General features: G+C 33.2%; 1 protein-coding gene across 2 annotated transcripts in view; it reads right to left on the bottom strand.

Moving 5' to 3' along the window:
- Positions 1 to 531: 531 nt before the first annotated feature.
- Positions 532 to 22,695, bottom strand: part of Fam151b (family with sequence similarity 151 member B) — a 30,713-nt gene continuing 8,549 nt past the window's right edge. Inside the window, exons 4-6 of one of the 2 annotated variants that reach the window (XM_077796111.1) lie at positions 20,380 to 20,597; positions 17,307 to 17,442; positions 532 to 4,223 (exon numbers count right to left, since the gene is read on the bottom strand). In XM_077796111.1, coding sequence (XP_077652237.1) covers positions 4,064 to 4,223; positions 17,307 to 17,442; positions 20,380 to 20,597 — 514 coding nt within the window. In that variant the 3' untranslated portion in view covers positions 532 to 4,063. Of the gene's footprint in view, positions 4,224 to 9,740; positions 9,958 to 17,306; positions 17,443 to 20,379; positions 20,598 to 22,695 lie in introns of those variants that run through there. The other variant, XM_077796114.1, reaches the window with a different exon arrangement.

Raw genomic sequence — 22,695 nt, 5'->3', positions numbered from 1 at the left:
GAGGGGAGAGAAGTAATTACAGCAAGTAGAAGGCTGACATTGATTGGGCCACTGGAACACTATACCCTGAGCTCCTGCTGCTGAGGTCCCCAGAGCTCCCTAGGATCCCTCCCTACTACTTGAAGACCTCATTATCAGCTGTTCTTGGCTCCACTTATTCATTATCCTCTCATTTTCTATAGAAAGAATTTCTTTACACTACTGTCATTTTTCTTGCATTGATTCATGACTGTATGACTATAAGTAGGTTATAAGCTCCTACAAGGTAGACTTACATCTTAGTTAATGAAGTTAGATAGCATTTTTCTATATATTCACTAGATATCCAATTAAATATGTGTGTGGTGTGTGTGCAAACAACCAAAATCTTAGCAAATAAGCAAACTGTTCCAAATTACTTTTAATAATTTCCCACTGGATAAATTAGTACATATTTGAATAATTAGCAATTCTATCACTCTTACAGGGCCAAAATCAACTGTGCTTTTCTTTAATTTTTTATTAGTTCATTATATTCATACATAACAGTGGAATTCATTTTGACATATTCATAAATGCATATAACATCATTTGTTCTATTTTAATACCTTGCTCACTCACCCCCTCCCCTGATTCCCTTTCTCTGCTCTCTGGTCTTCCTTCTATTATTCATTATTTTTAAATTGGTGTGTAATAGTTCTACAAAATTAATTGATATACTCATATATGCTCTTATGGTTTAGATATTTTAGATGTTCCCCAAAAGCTCACATATGAGACAATGCAAAATGATTCAGTTATGAGAGTCTTATCCTAATTAGTGCATTAGTACCTAGTAGGGATTAACTGGGTGGTGAATGTCAGCCGGAGGAGGTGGGTCATTGAGGGCGTGACTTTGGGGTATATATTCTGTCCCTGAAGAGTGGAGCTCCCTCTGTTTCCTGATGTCATGTCCCTAGCTGCTTTCCTCCCCTATACTTTTCCACCATGATATTCTGCCTCACCTCGGGTTCCAAATAAAAAAAGTCGGCAGGCTATAGTCTAAGACTTATGAAACTGTGAGTCCTAAAGTAGACTTTTTCTCCTCTAATTATTCTTGTCAGGTCTTTTGGTCACATCAGGGAAATAACTGACTGAAATCATGCACATAGCATAAGTTAGTCATTCTGAATTTTTGAACAACTGAATGAATCTCTTATCAGAGTTAGGGTTAGGGTTGCTCTGCCAGTCTTCGGCAATAGCATTCAGAGGCTTTGGGATCTCAATACGTTAGACTGGAGAACTAGAGAAGGGACAAATAGTTAATACTTAACCATTTACCTATTTTTGTGTTTGAACTTCTTTCCAAAATTTTTCTATAAATATAAATACATACAATTTTACATAAATAGTATGATACCATAATGTTATTTTACAACCTGCCAAGATAGATTATAACATCTTTCCACATGAAATTCATATAATTTACATACAGTAAAATGTACAGTTCAATAATTTTTTGACTACATACACATTGAAATAACCACAAGAACAAGATACAGAACATTTTCATCAACCCCCAAACATTCCCATATGCCTCATCTTAGAAAATAACCTACCCATGCCCATGGGTAACCACTGTTCTGACTTCTATCCCAATATACTGGTTTGGGCTCTTCTTGAACTTCATATAAATGGATGCTTATACTATGTGGCTCATGTAAACTGTTCCTTTTGCATGTTTTTAATATTTACCCTTTTTGTTTTACGTATCAGTAGTTCAAACATTTTTAGTGATTTTGCCATTTAGCAATCTTCTAATTGATGGAAAGTTGGTTGTTTCTAGTTTATTTTTGGCTAAGAATATAGTTGTTATGAACATTCATTTAAAAAAATTTTTTTAGTTGTAGATTGACACAATATTTTTATGTGGTGCTGAGGACAGAACCCAATGTCTCACATGTGCAAGGCAAGCACTGTACCATTGAGGTAGAGCCCCAACCCCATGAAAATTCTTGTAGAGATATTTTTATGCACACATATTAGCTCTTTCCTCTTGAATTTATGCTACAGTGAGAATGGCTGGGCCCTGGGTATAGATACTGTCTTTATAAGAAGCTGCCAAACTGCTTTCCTTTCTTTCCTACAATGCACCATTGGTCCTCATTAACATTCTTAGCCTTTCTGCAAGGCAGGGTGTCACATGCCTATAATCCCAGCAGCTCCCTAGGCTGAGGCGGGAGGATAGCAAGTTCAAAGCCAGCCTCAGCAACGTGATGAGGCCATCAGCAACTTTGAGAGACCCCATCTCAAAATAAAATAATAATAAAAGGTGGCTGGGGATGTGGCTCAGTGGTCAATGCCCTGGGTTCAATCTCTGGTACAAAAAAAAAAAATTAGCCCTTCTCGTTGGTATATATTGGTATTCCATTGTGGTTTAAATTTGCCTTTACTGGATGAATAATGCGATTGTGAACCTTTTCATATTCTTTTGGCCATTTGACTATCTTCTTTTGTGAAGCATCTTTTCAAGTCTTTTCTCATTTCTAATTAGTTTTTTTGGCTTTTTCTTATGAGTTTACAGGAATTTTTCATATATTTTAAATATAAGCCCTGTCAGGTATGTGTCAATGATGGTTTTTTGATGAGAAGTTTTAAAATTTAATAAAGTTCATTTATCATTTTTTTCTTTTCTGGTTAGTGCTTTCTGGTTATTAAAAACAAAAGCAAAAAAAAATCATTTGCCTACTCCAAAGTCACAAAAATATTCTTATTCTCTTTTAAATGCTTTATAGTTCTAGCTTTCACATTTAGGCCTAAGATCTCAAATTACTCATGTATGGTGTGAAGTAGGGATTCAAGGTTATTTTTCCCATATGGATAGTCATTCAAAATTTACTTTAACAGAATACATTTTATAACTCCCTTGGGTGTTTTTTGTTCCTAAGAACACCTTTACATCTTAATCTAAGTGCCATTCTGCTTATAGATTTCTCAATATAAAGGAATTATAATATTAATATTTAAAAATATTATCAAGGGTAAGATAATCAAGTAGCAATTCCTTCTGGACAAATAAATTTTATTTCAAATTTCATCAAAATGCAGTTTATTTATTAAGTCAAGTCTTTGTACAAAAGTAATTAATGTATGTCATTGTAGAAAACAAAATTTTTACTGTAATTAAAAAAATTTTATTACAATTGTAAAAATTTTAATATGAAATTGCACCTTTCACTTTTGGCAAACAACCACAGAAATGAAATTTTAGGTATTATATGACAAATAGCACTGTGCTCAACTAGAGATGAATATTAAAGTAGCAATACTATAACTATTTAAGTATATGTCTACAGTGTTTTGTGTTGTATCTTTTAGAACCATCTATCTATAATGTACATAATCATAAGTTGTCTTTGTTTAAAGAAACTATCTGTAGGGCATTAACTGTGTGATAGGCATTGAGTTAGATGTCTGTGTAATGTGAGTCTCACTTAATCCTCACAACTTTCTGAGAGAATGCTCAATTTACTCTCCACTTTATGGATGAGGAAAGTGAGAGTTGATGTCATTAAAATTTCCCAAAGTCTGTGGCTAGTAAAGGACAAAAATGGGGCTGTAAAGAAAATCTGTCTGCATTCAAAACCAAAACTCTTTTTTTCTCTCTAGAAAACTAATTGATTTTCTGGGAGAAAAAAAATAATTGATTAACAAAAGGCAAATTATACCTTAGGGCATTCTCTGGTAAATCAAATTTTACTAAATCAAAGAAGCAACATATTTTTCTGAATGCCTTGCTCAGGACCATGCCAGGCAGAGCAAAGGATACAGATGTATGTACCCTTACTGTGAAGAAATTTACAATCTAGCTTGGAAAACATTTGGTAAATTATTATTATACTAAGCCCACTGAAGTCTCTTCTTATCAAATCTTTTATATAAATGAAGCATTACAAGGACATATGTCTAACAGAGTAAGCATATAATAAGCACTTTTTGATTAGAAAAACTGAGCACAAGCCTATAATCATGATACGGCAATTAATTCAGACGAAAGCAGAGGATTACGAAACCAAAACAGAAAATAATTTAGAAGATGTTCTTCTTAGAGAGTAAATTTGATTCCAATGGCCTGTTTAAATTCATGGTTTTGTGGTTCCAAAATGTCATAGAAAACTTGACTTTTATTAAAATGGTCTCGAATATAAAGTAAATCTTCAATGGAATAGTTATCATTTTTTCCAGCCCAAATTGTCAGACTGTACCTGTATTAAAATAAAACAACTATATTGTTAAAATGAAAATAAGAAACATAAATGAGCAATTCCCATAAGCCTAAAAATATTCCCATTTGTCTCTGAATCAAAAGCACACAGATGAAAAAATTAATTAGCAATGGTGTAATTAATATTTTTCTATTTCATTCCTTCATCAACATCAAAGAGACTAAAGACAAAAAAATTCACACTGATGTTGTCTAAATTATATCACCTCTCTATGTGAATTAAATGGCTTTGGAAACTCACACTGATGGTAATGAAAATGGGTCTAATTTGGGGAAAAGGAACTGAAGAGACTGTGTTGCTAATCAAGGAATCCATCCCCCCACATACAAATTCCAGCTATAACCTGGTCAGAGTGCAAAGCACAACTGGAAAAGAGCATAAATGTTACTGTCATTCCCAACACTCATAATCACCATAGTCAACCCATTCACTATCCCTTTTGGGGGTTTGTGTGAGATGTGAGAATGCCAAGAGATGTCATTAAGAATAACAGAACACTGGGCTGGGATTGTGGCTCAGCAGTAGAGCGCTAGTCTAGCACAGGCAGGACTCAGGTTCGAACCTCAGCACCACATAAAAATAAAGGCATTGTGTTGTGTCCATCTACACCTAAAAAATAAATGTTTTTTTTTTTTTTTTTAAAAAAAAAAAAAGAATAACAGAACAGTGGCTGGGGTCCTGGCTCAGTGGTAAAGCACTCGCCTAGTACATAAGGGGCCTTGGGTTTGATCCTCAACACCACATATAAATAATAAAATAAAGGTTTTGTGTCCACCTACAAGTAAAAGCATATTTTAAAAAACAATAACAGAATAAGTTTATATCACCTTCTGAGGAGTTAAAAAACAACACATGCAAATTTGTATGGATATATGAATATACTCAGAATCTAAATGTTATTTACACTCCACATTTTCATTTCTTCCAGTGATAATACCACTATTGCATTAGAGTCTAGGGAAATGCAAAGCTGTTAAGCTCATATTTATTTTCTCATAAACATGTCAGAATTAAGGGAAAAATCTTTAAAGCATTTCTTCTACTAATGATAAGAAATAACTGCCTGAGGCATCTGGTCTTAAATTGACACATTCCAGCCCTTAAGAATAGTAACATCATTTTGTAAATATAATAACAAAAGAAAGTACTTTGGATTTTGTTGCATAGCAGCATCATATAACAAATCAAAAAGAATTTTAAACTACATCAAAGAACTCAAAATAGAAAAAATGAAAATTCGTTTTGAAACCTGTATTATTATTATTTATTTTTTTGGCTAAAATGGAATCTACTAATTTATGGGCACCATGGTGACAAACCTTATAAAAAGACACAGATATGATCATTTAGGTTAAAAGAAGAGCTTTCCAGTGTTATTTTTCGTCATTTAATATTCCTCTATTGTATTTAAACTGAAATGGGAGAAATAAAATTGCTGAATATTAAATTGTACTCATTTGAATAAAGTTATAGGCTTCATTTATTAAACCTTTTTTATTGTGAAAAAACATGCATGGTACATAAAACATAAATGTAGATTTTAACAAATCATTATAAAATGAATGCCACTGTAGCCAAAATAAAAAGCAAGAAATGGCACAGGGCCATCACCTAAGAAGGCACCTGTGCATCCCTGCTCCATCTCAGCCTCCTCTCCCTGCATCGCTCCTCTTCTACTTTTCCTCCTTCTCCCACTTTGAGAAGCAAAGTGTATAAAGTAGGTCTCTTGTTTTAAAATGAGGGGGAAATAAGAATAAATTCATATTTTACTCTGATGTGCATGAAGAGAATAATAACTATGGTTAACAAGAAGCTAACAACGATGGTTAGCGAGATTGGGCAGGAGGACTAGGTAGATGGAGAGAGGATTTTCATAGTGTAACCATTTGTTTATTTGGTTTTTGAACCCATGCATTACATATTTAAATAATTATATTAAAAATAATTCTGAAAGACAACAAAAAGGCACAAAAGAAACAGCATGTAATTGTGTGAAAGAAGCTAGTAGTTTTACTCAATATCAATTTTCCTTTTTATATCCACAGTACTAGATGACTTAACTAGTGAATTCTACCAGATGTTTTAGGAAGAATTAACATCAATTCTTCTCAAATCCTTACCAGAAAATTAAAGAGGAAAGAATACTTCCAAATTCATTTTAGGAGGCCAACATTACCCTAATATCAAAGCTAGAAAATGATACTACAAGAAAAGAATATTACAGGCTGATAACCTAAAGAATATGAATGAAAAATTCTCAAAAAAATATAGGCAGACTGAATCCAACAGCACTTTCAAACCATCATATATCACAATCATCTTTATCCCTGTGATGCAAGACAGTTTAAAACATGTCACTCAATAAATGTGGCATGGCACATTAATAGAATGAATGATAATAATCATATAATTGTTCCAATAGGTGTAGAAAAAATATCTAACAAAATTTAAAATCCTTTCATGATTAAAACTCAACAAGTTAGGTGTACAGAAGGAAAATTCCTAAACATAATAAAGCCCATATATGATATGCACATAACTAACATCATACTCAATAGTGAAAAGCTAAAAGTATTTCCTCTAAGAATAAGAACAAGACAAGGATGCCCATTTTCACCAGTTCTCAACATACTACTGGAAGTCCTAATCAAATCTATTATGGAAAAAAGAAGAAGGAGAAGGAGAAGAAAAGGAGAAGGAGGAGGAGGGGAAGGGGAAGGGGGAGGGGAGGGAGGAGGGGGAGGGGAGGGAGAGTGGTAGGGGGAGGGGGAGGGGAGGGGGAGGAAATTAAAAATTCACCAAATTGGAAAAGAAGAAATAAAATTGTGTTTTCAGATGAAATTATCTTATACATATAAAATGTTAAAAGATGCTGGGAACAGTGGCACAAGCCTGTAATCCCAGCAGCTCAGGAGGCTGAAGTAGGAAGACAGTCAGTTCAAACCCAGCCCCAGCAAAAGCAAGGCGCTAAGCAATTCAGTGAGACCCTGTCTCTAAATAAAATACAAAATACAGCTGGAATGTGGCTCAGTGGTCGAGTGCCCCTGAGTTCAATCCCCAGTACCCACCTCAAATCCCTAAAAGACTCCCAAAAAAAGCTGATAGAAGTAATAAATTCAATAAAGTTATAGGATATAAAAATCAACATATAAAAATCAGTTGCATTTATTTACTTATTATTATTATTATTATTATTATTTTAGTTGTAGTTGGACACAATACCTTTATTTCATTTATTTATTTTTATGTGGTGCTGAGGATCGAACCCAGGGTCTCACATGCATGAGAGGTGCACTCGACAGCTCCGCTGAGCCACAACCCCAGCCCTCACTTGCATTTCTATATACCAACAACACACTGGCCAAAAAATAAATTAAAAGAGACATTCTGATTACAAGAGTATCAACAAGAATAAATTACTTAAGAATAAATTTAACAAAAGAGGTGAAATATCTGTAGACCAAAACCTACAAAGCATTAATGAATGATATTAAAGATGGCACAAATAAATAGAAAGATAACTTGTATTCAGGGATTGGAAGAATTAATATTGTTAAAATGTCTATACTACTCAAAGCAGCCAATAAAATCCCTATCAAAATACCAATGGCATTTTTCATAAGAACAGATCAATCCTAAAATTCATGTGGAACCATGGAAGATTCAAATAGTCAAAGCAATCTTGAGCAAAAAGAATAAAATTGGAGGCACCTGACTCCTAATTTAAAATGACATTAAAATTACTTGAATATGAATGAAAAATCCTCAAAAATGCAGGCAGACTCCTAAAATTACATTATAAAAATTACAAAAAAATTTTAAATTACATTACAAAAAAATCTACAGTAATCAAAATAGTACAGCATTAGCATAAAAACAGAGACACACACATCAATGGAACAGAACCAAGCCCAGAAATAAATCCACAGATTTACAGTAAACTGATCTTCAACAAAGTCTATAAAGTATGAATATAGACATTATCTGGTTACAAGACAATGAAGCTGGAAATTAACAAAATGAAAAAATTGTACCACTGAGGTGCCTAAAAAATTTCCTTCTAAATACCTTTGAGACAAAAGAGAAAAAGTTACAACTACAGATTATTTATAAATGAATAAGATGAAAAGCTACGTAACAGTGATAGGATACAGCTAAAGAAATGGAGGGGAAAAAACAGTCTTAAATGCTTATGTTGATAAATATAAATAATGACTATAAATATATTATCAAATATAAAAATGAATATAAGTAAGCTAAGAATCCAAAGGAAGAAAAGAAACTACAGAAAGTAGAATCTCTATTAATAAAGATAAAAAGCAGAAAATAATAAGTCAGAAGCCATAAAAATAAATAAATCCAAAAGTTGATTCTTAAAAACAAAATAAACTGGGGCTGGGGTTGTGGCTCAGAGGTAGAGCTTTTGCATACCATGTGTAAGGCACCAGGTTCGATCCTCAGCACCACATAAAAATAAAATAAATATACTGTGTCCACCTATAACTAAAGACTAAATCTTAAAAAAATAAAAATAAACTAAAAAAGAAAAAAATTTCACATAATCCAATCAAGACACTAGTGGAAAAGCTCAAATAAACAAATTAAGGGAATTATCTTAAAGACTTAGAAGTGGAGAGTAATAAACTGTATTTCAGTCAACCATATCTAAACAAATTTGAAAACCTGGATGAAACGAACAATTTTCTAGGAAAATATAATTTGTGAAAATTGGTTTCCAAAGAGATAGAAAACAGAAAAAAATCATTTACCAAGAAGAAAATAGACTCGGGCCTGGTGGAACATGCCTGTAATCCCAGTTACTTAGAAGACTGAGGCAGGAGGATTACAAATTTAAGGCTAGACTAGGTAATTCAGTAAGAACCTGTTTCAAAAAGTTAGAAAGGGCTGGGGATACAGCTCAGTGTTTAGCATGCCCAAGGCCCTGGGTTCAATCCCCAGTACCACAAAGGGGGTTAAAATAGAAAAGTCATTTAGTTAAGCTTTCCCCAAACCATTTTACTATTGAATTTACCAAAACAAAGGTTCAGGCCATTTCATTATTATTTTAATACATCCAAAAGGAAAGATCCCTTGTTTATTTATGAAATGTGCGTGACACACATGCCTAAAACTGAGAAAGGAAAAAAAAATTACAGTCTAAGCTCACTTCCTAATGCAGAAATTCTAATTACAATATTAGCAATTAAATTGAGTAGCAAGTTAAAAGACTGACATATCATAATAAAGTGTTGAATGCAAGGATGGTTAAATACTATGAAATATCAAGATAATTTATCTTATTAATAGATACAGAGAAAACATTAGTATTTTTATACAAATTGGAAAGGTATTTAGTAAAATTCAATTATCCATAAGAATACAGATATTTCTTTAGACTGTTATCACTAGAAACTACTAAAAACTTTTACATTAAAGGTAGAGAGATGTATATGTTTACTAGCAATACTATTATTCAATACTTTTCTAGAATTCTCAATCTTGACACTATTGCCTTCTGTGTGGGGCTGTCCTGTGTAATACAGGGTATTTAGAGAAGTGTTGCTGGCCTCTGTCACTAAAAGACAAAGGAATCCCTGCCCCTGCAACACACACACAAGATCTGACAACTGAAAATGGTCCTCAGGCATTGTCTTCTGGAGAACTAAAATGCCCATAGTGACAATCTCTGTTATAGAGGTACTAAGCAACATACCTAGAAAAGAAAAAGAAATTTTTAGAGGTATAAAGGTTGAAAGGGAACAAATAAAATTAATATGATGGAAAAGAATGTAATTTTTTGTTTAGAAATTAAAAAAAATAATCTGAAAGACTTTTAAAAATGAATAAGAGAATTTAGTATATATATATATTAGGTCACAGTGTAAATTTACAGAAATCAATAACACACACACACACACACACACACACACATGCATACTATATATATAAAAAAACAACCAGTACAAGATAAAATGGTAGCAAAGAACCTATTTAAAATAGCAACTTAACATAAAATACTAAGTAGGAAAAAAAACTTCATAAACAATGTAAAATATTGAAGTAGAGAAAAGCTTAAGTGCTTTTGAGAAATACAAAAAAGGAACTGTACAAATGTATGTTTAATATGTCTTTAGGAAGACTTAACATCATAAACCTTCAATTCTCTTGATGTTAATTCAAATTATTCTTCAAAAAAAAAATAACAGGGTTTTTCACTTTTCAACCAATAGGCTGATTCTAAATCTCTAGTAGAAGAGGAAAGCAAGCAAAAATAAGCAGTGTGTTTTTTGGTTTTGTTTTATTTTGTTTTGTTTAGTTTTTTTTTGGTACTGAGGATTGAACCCAGGGGAGCTTAACCACTGAGCCACATTCCCAGCCCTTTTTTTTTTTTTTAATGTAATTTCTTTAGAGACAGGGTCTCACTAAGTTACTTAGAGCCTCCCTAAGTTTCTGACACTGACTTTGAACTTACGATCTTCCTGCTTCAGCCTTCCAAGCCACTAGGACTATAGGCATACACCACTGCATCCCGCTGCTAGTGTGTTGTTTAGAGCACAGGTTAAGCTGTTTTAACACGGAAATTTCAAAATACAGTGACTCAGACATGACAGACTTTGTATTTCTCTCCCAAATTGTCCAACGGCAGGAATGAGGACTCAGGTAGCTGGGGGTCTCTGTTTCCATGGACATCTAGAGCTCAGGTTATACTCTACTCTATCTTCTTTCTCTACTAACTCCAAGAGTGTTCTCATGCACGAAAGTGAAGGCTGCCATTTACCATCTTATTCACATCCTAACCCACAAATGTTGAAAGAAAAAGGAAAAAAAAATGTTGTGAACAGATATGATGTTTGCTGGCCAAAATGTGGTCCCATAAGCACACCTAGTAAGTTGAGATCAGAAAAAAGACTCTGGCTAGATGGCCAAGATTCTAATAAAATCTTATATGGGTCTCAATTGCTTCTGGAACATTTACAAGTAATCAGAAATTCAGAGAGGTTTTTATTCTTTCTGCCTTCTGGTTTGCTGATAATTCAGCATGTGAGATTTTGTTGATATTATTGTCATTCTCTTTGTGTTTTTGATATTTTCTAGGAAAAGGTGTAAGACTGGGAATTAAACCTCTGCCATGATCCTGCTTGAACTATAAGTCCCCATTATACACATAAAATAATATGAATAGTCTAAGAGTCAAAAGAAGTTGAAGGGCTGAAGTTGTGGCTCAGTGGTAGAGCACTTGCCTAACGTATATAAATGGCCTCAACCCTGAGCAACACATTAAAAAAAATACATAAAATAAAGATATTGTGTCCATCTACAACTAAAAAAAATTTTTTTAAAGATGTTGAATATTTGCTTGTTTAAGATTAAAAAAAAAAAAACTTTAACAAACTTCAACTTCTCAGCAGAGCAACTGTTCTTGAATAGGTATGTTGTCAAGAATTGGAACTTCTCCATGCTTTGTAGCTTCTACAGCAGGATGAGTTCACCAGCTGCTTAAGCAAGAAGCAAAAACTGATTGGTAGTTCATTGTTATAGTTCCCTGACAAAGAATGAATGCTGTCCTACTTCAATGGCTTTCTCAACATCACAAGATTCATTCATGTACTATGCATTATTGACTGTTTCAAGATGAAGATCTTGTTTAAAGGTGAATGAAACATTGCTGTGCATCTTCTGGGAAGTGTTCTTTTTCTAGAAGCCACTCCTCTTTGGTTGTAGTCAGCTTTTTTTGCAGCTGTGACTAAACAACCCAACTAGCACGACTGTAGAGGTCAAAGTTTTTTTCAGGGCTCACATTTCAGAGGTCTCATTCCATGGACAGCTGGCTCCATTCCTTGAGGCTCAGGGTGAGGCACAACATCATGGCAGAAGAGTATGACAAAGGGAAGCAGCTCACATGATGATCAGGCAGCAGAAACAGAGGCTTCACTTGCCAGATACAAATATATTCCTCCAAACCACACCCCCAATGCCTTACCTCCTCCAACCACACCCCACCTGCCTTCAGTTACCACTCAATTAACCAGCAGGTGGTTAATTCACTGAGCAGGTTTAGGCTTTTGTAACCCAATCATTTCCTCTCTGAATCTTCTTGCTTTGCCTCATGCATGAGCATTTGGGGTACACACACATCCAAGCCATAACATCTTTGTAGTATACTATTTGTATTGTATTGTACAAATAATGTACTGTATATATTTATATTGTATTTGTCATGTATCAAGTAGTAATGACATTAGAGCATGCCACAAAATGATTTATGCAGCACCTGACACCAGAATAATCTAAATAACCTCTAAAACTCTTTGTTTAACATTGCTGCTTGTAACTATTTAAAAACCAGAACATTCTCTCCAGAAGGCACTGATTTCTAAGTCTCTATGATTAAAGAATGCCTATGAGCATTTGGTTTTTCCCTTTAACACGAGTTTAGTAAATCCCTGTGAAGTGTGCTAGGCACTGTTCTAAATGCTAAGGATTCATGTTATCAAGATAAACAAGGCTTGGGCTGGGGTTGTGGCTCAGCGGTAGAGCGCTCGCCTTGCACGTGCGAGGCCTTGAGTTCGATCCTCAGCACCACGTAAAAATAGATAAACAAAATAAAGGTATTGTATTAACTACAAAAATAAAAAAATAAAAAATAAACAAGGCTGATGTTTTTATGGAAGCTCCAAAACATCAGATAATAAGATAATTATTAGGAACAAAATTATTAGGATATAATAATTATAAGATAATTATTAGGAACAAAATTAAAACACCTACATCCACCATGAAGATAATTCTAACCTTCAGTCTTCTGGCAGAATCTTATTCAAATTTTGTTGCTTGAATCACTAATGATTGAATAAATATCTCAGTGATTTTGTCCTAATTTTTTAAAAAATTAATTTACTATTTCTTCCTATCTCAAACAGTATAAGCCCTTCCAGGACTCTAAGAATGACAAAAATGTTTTATAGTTTTTTCTATAGGATAATTAGAAAAACTGTCAAATTACAAAATTAGAAACTTAGTAGAATGAAAATGATCCTATACTCCATAGAAAGAGTAACTAGGTCAGTCTAAAAAAAAATTGTACTAACCATAACAAAAATCCAAAGGTATATTTGGACCATCAATTTCTAAGCGCCAGTAGTTATAAGCCATTTATCCCACTGGTGACAGAAAGTTCCCAAAAGGCTTTTTTTTTTTTTTTTGCAAGTATGACATCATGATCAGAATTGCATCTTGGAAAACATTCAATTTTAGAATGGGTTGGTGGCAGTGTGGAAAACAGATTAAAAAGGGACAAGACTGGAGACATGGGGACCAGTTAATGATAAGAGATGATGGTAGGAAGGGTGGCAAAGCAGAATCTGTGGAACTTGGCAACCACCTGGAGGAATAGCATGAGGAGAAAGTGGTATGGACAGTCTCTGCACACCCCAGACAATTAGGTTATAGTCTGTTGCTTCTGACAATGGGAATCAGTGTGTGGGGAAAAGAACTCAGACTTTTTGCATTTATCTTTGTATTTCTTGTATTTTTTATTCAAAGGACATGTATTCCTACTGTATTTTTGAGGGGGTATTTAATTTAAGGAAACCAGTAGCTGTATGACAATAACTAGATACAACCTCTGAATTTTCAAATGTTTTCTTTCTTAGTAGTCTAACTCTATAGGTCAGACATCATTTAAATAAATGCTCATAGAAGAACTGAAAAAAATTAATTGTACTAATTTTGTGTTGGCCTTTTATGCTGGCTACTATGAAAAACATCCATACATATAACTAAATTTTTCAATAAAACATTTAGAGGCTGAATATGTAGTTTAGCAGTACAGTGCTTGCCTAGCATGTGTGAAGCACTTGAAGTGTTTGATCTCCAACAACACACACACACACACACACACACACACACACACACGCACGCATTATATTCCAATATACATATTAACTTCAAATATTTGCTACTATGAGGTTAAAGAAAATGTATTATAATGCTAACTTACATTAAGTATTAATATACAAACATTTGTCTTTGTACATTAATAAGATGGTATTGAAATGAATTCTAATTTTTTTTCATTAGTAGTGATTATTTAGTGTTCTTTTAGCTACACATTTTTATCTAGTTCCTTTAGCATATATTTAAGCGATAAATTGAATGAGAAGGGAAAATTATCTGTATTAGATCACTAAAAAGAGGCTTAAAGCTCCCCATAGAGACTGTCAAGTGCTAGGCAATTTTTTTTTATATGAAAAAACTAGATGAAAGCACTTTCATACAGGGAAGTTTTATAACACACATACTCTTAGTGGTTGAGACAATATATGAATAAAAATGCATACTTAAAACAATTAGCACTTCATAAACTAAAACAAATAACAAAATACAATTTATTATTTGGCATCCTATTCACTAGGATACTCTCAATAATTACTTGTTAAGTACAGTGCTACAATAATTAACTTTTCTAGTGACAACCCTAAGATATAACAAAAATCCTAAAATGCTTTCTAAATCATTTTTAGATTTTATTTATACATATTTATACATTGGCCTGTATTAATTGATATTCTGAATAGTGGTAATTCATTGTTTATATTAGAATTTGTTACTTAAAAACTTTCTCCAACCAGTCACACCTCACCCTTATTGTGAAAATATGGGTCAAGGATTAATTAATTTTAAATTAATTTTTAAAATGCATTATATAAATTCAGAATAAGGGGTGAAGATAATCACATTCACTGTTCCTAAATATATGTTTCAACAACACCTTTTTTTTTTTGCAATATCTTTTGAAAGATAAGATACTTTATTGTGGAAAAAAAAGCCTGCTTTAAAAAATTACTTTTACCTTTGCTATAATATTAATTTAAATAGCTTTTTGTTTTGACCTACTTACATGTGAAAAACTATAGAAAAAATAAATTATTTCTGCATAAACCAGTACTTTCCAGTTTGAAAGATCTAACACTAGATATTTAAGAAATACTTTCTGCTTAATGGGGAGAAACTCTTAGATTTCTTAGATCAACTGCCACATTGAACAGCTCAGGAATATCTAGTTAGCAGCTAATAATTTTCATCATGTCCACAGAATACTCTGTGTTAATTCAGCTTTTACAGGCCCATGTGGATTATGTTTAAAAGATCTATTTTTGATTGAGGTCTGTTGGGTTATCAGATGTCTCTGTGAGTTGAAAGTTCCATAGGACTGAACATGACTATTTGAAAAGCACTGTGACACACTGTTAAAAGACAATATAAAATGTACAGAAATGGAATTCAGCCTGGGCTGAATTTTCTCACAAATGTGGCGTACTTTTATATATGTACTTTTATACATCCTGTTTTCCCATAGTCTTCTGGAGCTTGTGTGCTTGATTATTTGAGTACTATGTTTTCATGAAAATATAGTTCATCTGTATTATAAATGTTTCTCAGATGGAGGTATGAGAATATATTCTCAAGGGCTCTAGAGTTCTGAGAATTTACAATTTTTCATTTAACTGAATGCTTTAATTTCAATAATAATCTTTAAAAGTTAATACAGTATGCTACTTGATTTCCATGCAGTTCTCCAACATTAATGAAAACAAAACCAGAGGCAGAGTTAATAAATAAATGATGGGTTTGCAATAAGAGAATGTCTAATAGCATCACAGGATACTGCAAGAGTGGATGTCTCCCTGTAGTTCAATAAATCTCTTTCCTGCTTAAGTTAGCCAGAATTTGTTTCAGTTGTTTGAAACAAAGAACCTAACTAGGACATTGTCTGGTACCATCTAATGTTTCTCTTTAAGCATAATGCTAGCAGCCATTGATTCAAATGATTCTAAATTCATCTAAAAATATTTTTATACATCCTGTTTTCCCATGCATATGGAATCAAACTACATCTATCTTTGGTACCTTATTCACTTAAAAATTATTTTAGAGAACATTCCATATTAAACATAGCATCTAATGCACTATCTGTAATGAGTATATAATACTCCATCATATGGGTGTACCATAATTTATTCAACCGGTTTCTGACTGATAGGGATTTAGAATGTCTCAAGTCTTTTTCACAACTAAAATACTTCAAGAATATCTTAGTACCTATGTCTGTGTGCTTATGTGAACTTCCACTAATAAGATAAGTCCTCACTGATGAAATTCATGGCTCTCTGCCAATTTCTCTTAAGGAAACTACTGGCCAGTTTATACTGTTTCTAGTAATCTATGTCAGTTTCTGCTAGTCTCTCCAATCTAATGAATTTATTAATCTAGATCTTTCTCTGGATGATTTGTAAAAACTATGTGTTAGAATTCTTTACACTTCTCTGACATATATAAAAAGTACTATTTTACCAGAATCTTTCCATTTTTATGTATTCAAATGTATCAAAATTTCCTTTATAGTTTCTGTACTAAGGAGAAAAATATATTTACTATATTTAAAAATATATTTACTATATCCCAGGTTTTTTTATGCATTTACTATTTGATGTTCAAGTCTTTAGTTCAACTGGAATTTATTTTGGAGAAGGAAAAAGGAAGCTGTCATCATTGATTTACCTGCACAGTTAAATGGCCATTCTAACATCATTTATTAACTTTTGTCCCAGTGATTTGCAATGCCAGCTTTTTCCTATACATGATAGATTTGGGTTTATTTTTAAACTTTCTATTGACCAGTCTATTAAAAACATAGTATCCAAACTGTTTTAAAATATCTAACTTTATAATACATTTTACTAGTTAATATGTGGTCCAACTAATTTTATATAAAAAAGATTTCTGAAATTATGATGAAATTCAAAGAGAAACTATTTAATCTACTCATAAAATTTTGTGAATTTATAACATAATAAAAAGATGAAAACATTTACTAAACTTTTCTGTGGAATAGGATGTTAAATAGTGAAGGCTCATCATGGAGTTTCAGCTAATGCAGGAGTCTGTGCACTTAAATACTATTTTCATTCTCTTGGTCTCTTTCTCTCACACTGTCTTTCAATTTTCATGCCCTTTCTGTCTTACATGTATACTCTATATTGTTAAACTAATAATACTTACCTGTTTGATTTCTTTAACAGCCAGAGTAACTGAGAACAAGATTGCCTAACTAATGCTGCTCTGACAGGGAATGTCACAGGCTGATTTAGTTCATTGCATATATATTCCATCTCCTTCACCATTGTCCAACTATACCCTGAAAGGAAAAGAAATTTAAGTTTTTGATTGGAATCTTGTGAGTTGATTAATAAAAAACTAAATTACCTATTAATAGGTAAATCCATAGATAATCTACAGGTAAACTCACAGATAATTCATAAAAATTTCCATTTGGAGTTGGAGTGAATTAAATAACATAAAACTCAAGAAAAAAATTTTTTTCCCTTCAGTGCTGGGGATTGAACCCTGGTCCCAGTGCATGCCAGGCAAACACTTTACTACCTACTGAGCTACATCCCCAGCCCAAGGAAATGTTTTAAGTGGGAAATGTAGATAAAAATCATGCCATAAATACCCTAGAGCAAATTCAACAGAAAAAAATTAAAACATTAAGAAGATTTTACTGTGGCTGGGGGTACAGCTCAGTGATAGAGCATGAGCTTAGCATATACAAGGCCCTGGGGTCAACCCCAGCACCAAAAAAAAAAAAAAAAAAAAAAAAAAAAAAAAAACCCAAGAAGGTTTTACTAATCTCTCAAGTGTAAAAAAAAAAAAGCAAAATTTTAAAATTAATTAATTAATTAATTTGTTCTAATCAGTTATACATGACAGCAGAATACTCTTCAATTCAGTGAACACTAATGGAGCACAATTTTTCACTTCTCTGGTTGTACACAGGATCACACCATTCATGTAATCATACATGTACCTAGGGTAATGATGTCTGTCTCATTCTACCATCTTTCCTACCCCCATGCCTGCTCTGCTCCCCTCCCTCCCCTTTGGCCAATCCAAAGTTCCTCCACTAACCCCATCTCCATTATGGATTAGCATCCACTTATCAGAGAAAACATTCGGCCTTTGTTTTTTTGGAATTGGCCTACTTCACTTAGCATGATATTCTCTAACTCTAACCATTTACCTGCAAATGCCATAATTTTATTCTCTAAAAAACACAAATTTGACACTATTTTTACTTACTTTAAAGGTTCTAAAGCTTTTCTCTTAGATATATCTATATCATTGATATTCATTAATATTCTCTACAAACTGAGATTTTCTAGTTGTATTTTCTTTCTCAAAATAAGGTGGTAGGTATTTACTAGCTGTTAAAGTGATAATTCAAATCCATTTTATTTTTGGCTACTCCAAATTATTTGTACATTTTAACTAAAGTAGAAATAGTGCCAGGCACAGTGCCTGTAACCCCAGTAGCTCAGGAGGCTGAGGCAGGAGGAGCATGCATTCAAAGCCAGTCTGCACAACTTAACAAGGCCCTAAGCAACTTAGCAAGACCCTGTATCTAAAATATTTTAAAAGAAGGGGCTGGGGATGTGGCTCAGTGGTTAAGTGCCCCTGGGTTCAATCTCTGGTACCAAAAAAAAAAAAAAAAAGAAAGAAAGAAAAAGAAAATAGTGGAAAATTTGATCATGTTAGGACATGTTAACACAAGTGCCTGTTTATAAACAACATCAGAAAAATATTTTTAAAAATTACCGTCAACTCAAAAGTAGATTGTAAAAAGTATTATAAGTTAAATTCAGTATAGAAATCCTAAGTCAATATGTTGGTTTGGCAGTTAAATTCCTGATAAATAGAAGAGAAATGTTTTTAGAAAATAATATTTTTATCATTAGAAGAAGGGATTGCTAACAGAAGCTATGCCTTTGTGATTATAAACCTATGACCTCTCTTTTTTAAAAAACTATGCAACATAAGAAGTAAGGGAGGATAAAGCCCGAGTTGGCAATGATGAGAAGCTAGGAAGGGAAAAGTAGCCTGGAGACATCCAAAGACCCACACGTGGCTGAATTCAGTTCAGCCTGAGGCTAAGACTAGAGTTAGACTAAACAGTGAAATGGAGTTTAGAACCAGTACAGCAGTATCAGATAATTTCTAGTTTATCATCCTCAAACATTTTAAATTATAGGCTATATACTTTAATTAATCGAATAAAAACTAAATTATTAGAAAATTAAAGTGGAATTAGGTTAAAGTATATGATTTTTTCTCTCGATTATACCAATTGTTGGTTATTAGCAAAATGTTACTACTCACTAAACAGTAGTTACCCTAAATTTGTTCTGGATGCAAAACTTTACATCTGGGGCTGGGGTTGTAACTCAGTGGTAGATCACTTGCCTAGTATGTGCAAAACCCTCGATTCCATTCTCAGCATAGTGGAAAAGGAAAAAGCACATGAATAGAAACTGAACACCCTGAAATCCACAGGACAATCTTGATAGTCTCTAATGTCTTTTAGTTGATGATTTTATATTTACCATGTGGGTAAGATGGCCCAGAGAGTTGCTTACTGGCTGATTATCTAGAAATCACTACATAGGGATGTATGAAGAAATAGATAAACCCAATAGTGTAATAAGTTTCAACCAGGAACAAACTGAATGTGAGGTCCACCTGTAGAAAGACAAGAATAAAAAGAAGGGATCCAGCCTACAGAATGTCTTCTGGCTTCCCACTCTCCTGTCAGCCAGAAAGAACATAATGAGGGCCCTGTCCAATGACTTGGGAGCAGAACTTGTGCTCTTTTGGTTCCATATTATTTGAAACATTTGAAATTTTTAACCACTTTTTGTTTCATATCATTTGAAAACTTTTGACATCTGACATATGGAGTTTTCTCTAAGGAAGATGGGGGTGTCTAAAACAGTTAACAAATTGAAAGAGACCAATTCGGGACTTGTTCAAAGAATCTAAAGAGGCAACTTTAGTTATTCTAGACTTTGCAAATAAATATTTGCCACGGAAGCTCTGTGATAAGATACTACCATACACACAGTATCTATCTAAAATAACAGAAGGGTCATACACATTCCTGTTGGGTCAGGTCTATCTCTCCATTACTCTTACATTTTATGGGATGATTTTTTTTACTTTATATTAAAGATGTTATTTTTATAATTGAAGGATATTTTAATTTGACCAACAAAAAATAAATTATTAGCATTATCACCTTCATTGACTTTCTCAGGATGCCATCCTGTTGTCCAACCCAAGGAAAATGTCACATCTGGAAAGAAGGATGTCACGGTGTCTATAAATGGTTTTGCATTTACTACTTTGTTACTTCCATTTGGACCAGGGAGAATATCAGCATTAATCCATACGGGACACTTTAGGTGCCTCTTCACATTTTCTAAGAGTATCATGGATGGTTTCACAGCTGCCAGACTAAAAACATAGTTTGGTATCAATGAGAAATATTTCTAGAGTAAAAAGAAATTCTTTTAGACTAATGGTTTTAAAGTTCTTGAATTTGTAATAAAAATGTAATACAATAATACCTGAATTAAATAAAATAAAAAATCACACACACACAGAAGAGAAAGATAAGGTATCTCAAAATGTTGATTTATACTTATTATTCATGAAAGGAACTTAAAGGTTCTATCAGTACTTAAATAATTCCACTACTTATGGACCAAATAGGGGTTTCAAAGCTCTCCATATTAGGATCAATAAGTGTGAAACAATATAAGACATAAATATTCACTCATCAGACAATGTATAAATAAGACAATAAATGTGAAATGTACTCATAACCTACACATACACAGTCATGAAATACCAAGTGTGTCCAGGCACTATATCTCCAGTGCCAGCTCAAGACCTTAAAGGAAAAAAAGAAATATTTTTTTCCCTCATGTATTCTTTGGGTGAATTTGGAGACATAAACACATTTCTAAAAATAACTAGAAAGCCAAAAAAACTATATTTTCCTTAAAGCATTTATGAGTTCCACATTTATTTTTCTTTTACTGTAAGCACCTATTCTATAAACTAGAGACAAGGATATTTTAGTTAAATTGAAAGGCTGCTTCTTTTTTTTTTCTTTTCTCCCTACATCAACTGAAGCTGACACCTATGTACTTTAAAACAATAAGGTTTTAATCAGCCTACATCACTTTTACTTTTTAAAATAATACACATAATCTACTAGAAAACCTCACTACTTCTAATTCTATCTTCTGACCTTTAAGATTAATCCTTCTGAACCTTTAGAAATGCTCATTTCCAAGAAAGTTAACTGCAGCAAAGGCTAAGCATTGTGAAGGTGGGTGCCAGAGAGAACACTCAGCAACACTCTCCACACTTCTACCTTATCTTAGGGGAGGACACTTCCATCTGTGCTTCTATCTTTCTTCTCTCCACTCCTTTTGTGCCTCCTACCTTAAGAGGAAAAATTAATATTCTCAGTAAGTTGGGAAATAAACCAGAGAAACCAGGCTCTAGCATTTAGCTTCTGGTCTCTCACTCCTCTTCTCCCACATACCAGCAGAGTGAAAGAGATTCAAGTCTTCTCACTCTTCTGCTCCTGAAATGAAGGCCCTAGATTTTAATGGCTCAAGAAACCCTAATGTTTGGCTTTGTAGATTCTAATTTAAATACTCTCATTTCTCTGCTTTAAATTCTTCCTGTCTTGTACTGTATCAATGCCATGCTAAAACCACAAATCTAAAATTCATATGAAACAACAGAAGACCCAGAATAGTCAAAGTAATGCTGAGCAAAAAGAATAAAGCTAGAGGAACCATAAGACCCAATTTCAAAATATACTACTAAGGTGGGTTGGGGATGTGACGCAGTGGTAGAGTGCTTGCCTGGTATGTGTGAGGCCCTGGGTTTGATCCCCAGCACTGCAAAAACAAAAACAGAAAACAACAACAACAAAACACACCACATCGCTATAGAAATCAAAATAGCATGGTACTGAATATCTTATCCTACTTTCCTACAAGTTTCATATAGACATTGGGGATGACAAAACATAAACTATACTTGATATTATAATAAGTAACTTCAAATTACATTTTAAGGGAAAATAATTCTTTGCTTAAACTCTGGAGTTGGCTAAAACTCCAAATAAAATTTAAAAACTACCATATGTTACTTATTATTTTTATACTAAAACATGTAACCTAGAAGCATAAAATAAGAACTACTAAACATTGACTAAAATATCATTCAGCTCCTCTCACACAGGTAGTACAGCAATCTGGTTAGGAGCATGAACTCTCCAATTGGGGTGACAGCTCTTTTTACCAACAATGTGACCTCTGGCAGGCTACTTATCCCTTCGGTCTCCATTGCCTCATCTGGAAAATGAGAATAGCAGCAACGATCTACCTCTTAGGATTGTTACGAGTATTAAATGAAAAATACATGTAATGCTCTTAGAACAGTGTCTGATGCATAATAAGTGTTCTTATAACCATTAATTTACATTCATTCCCCTTCAAATGTTATGGAAAAAAATCACTGTAAAATT

Source organism: Urocitellus parryii, chromosome 1, assembly GCF_045843805.1.
Source record: "Urocitellus parryii isolate mUroPar1 chromosome 1, mUroPar1.hap1, whole genome shotgun sequence".
NCBI classification, from domain to species: domain Eukaryota; kingdom Metazoa; phylum Chordata; class Mammalia; order Rodentia; family Sciuridae; genus Urocitellus; species Urocitellus parryii.
Note: the sequence above shows the minus strand (reverse complement) of the source record. Positions and strands in the feature narration are given on the sequence as shown.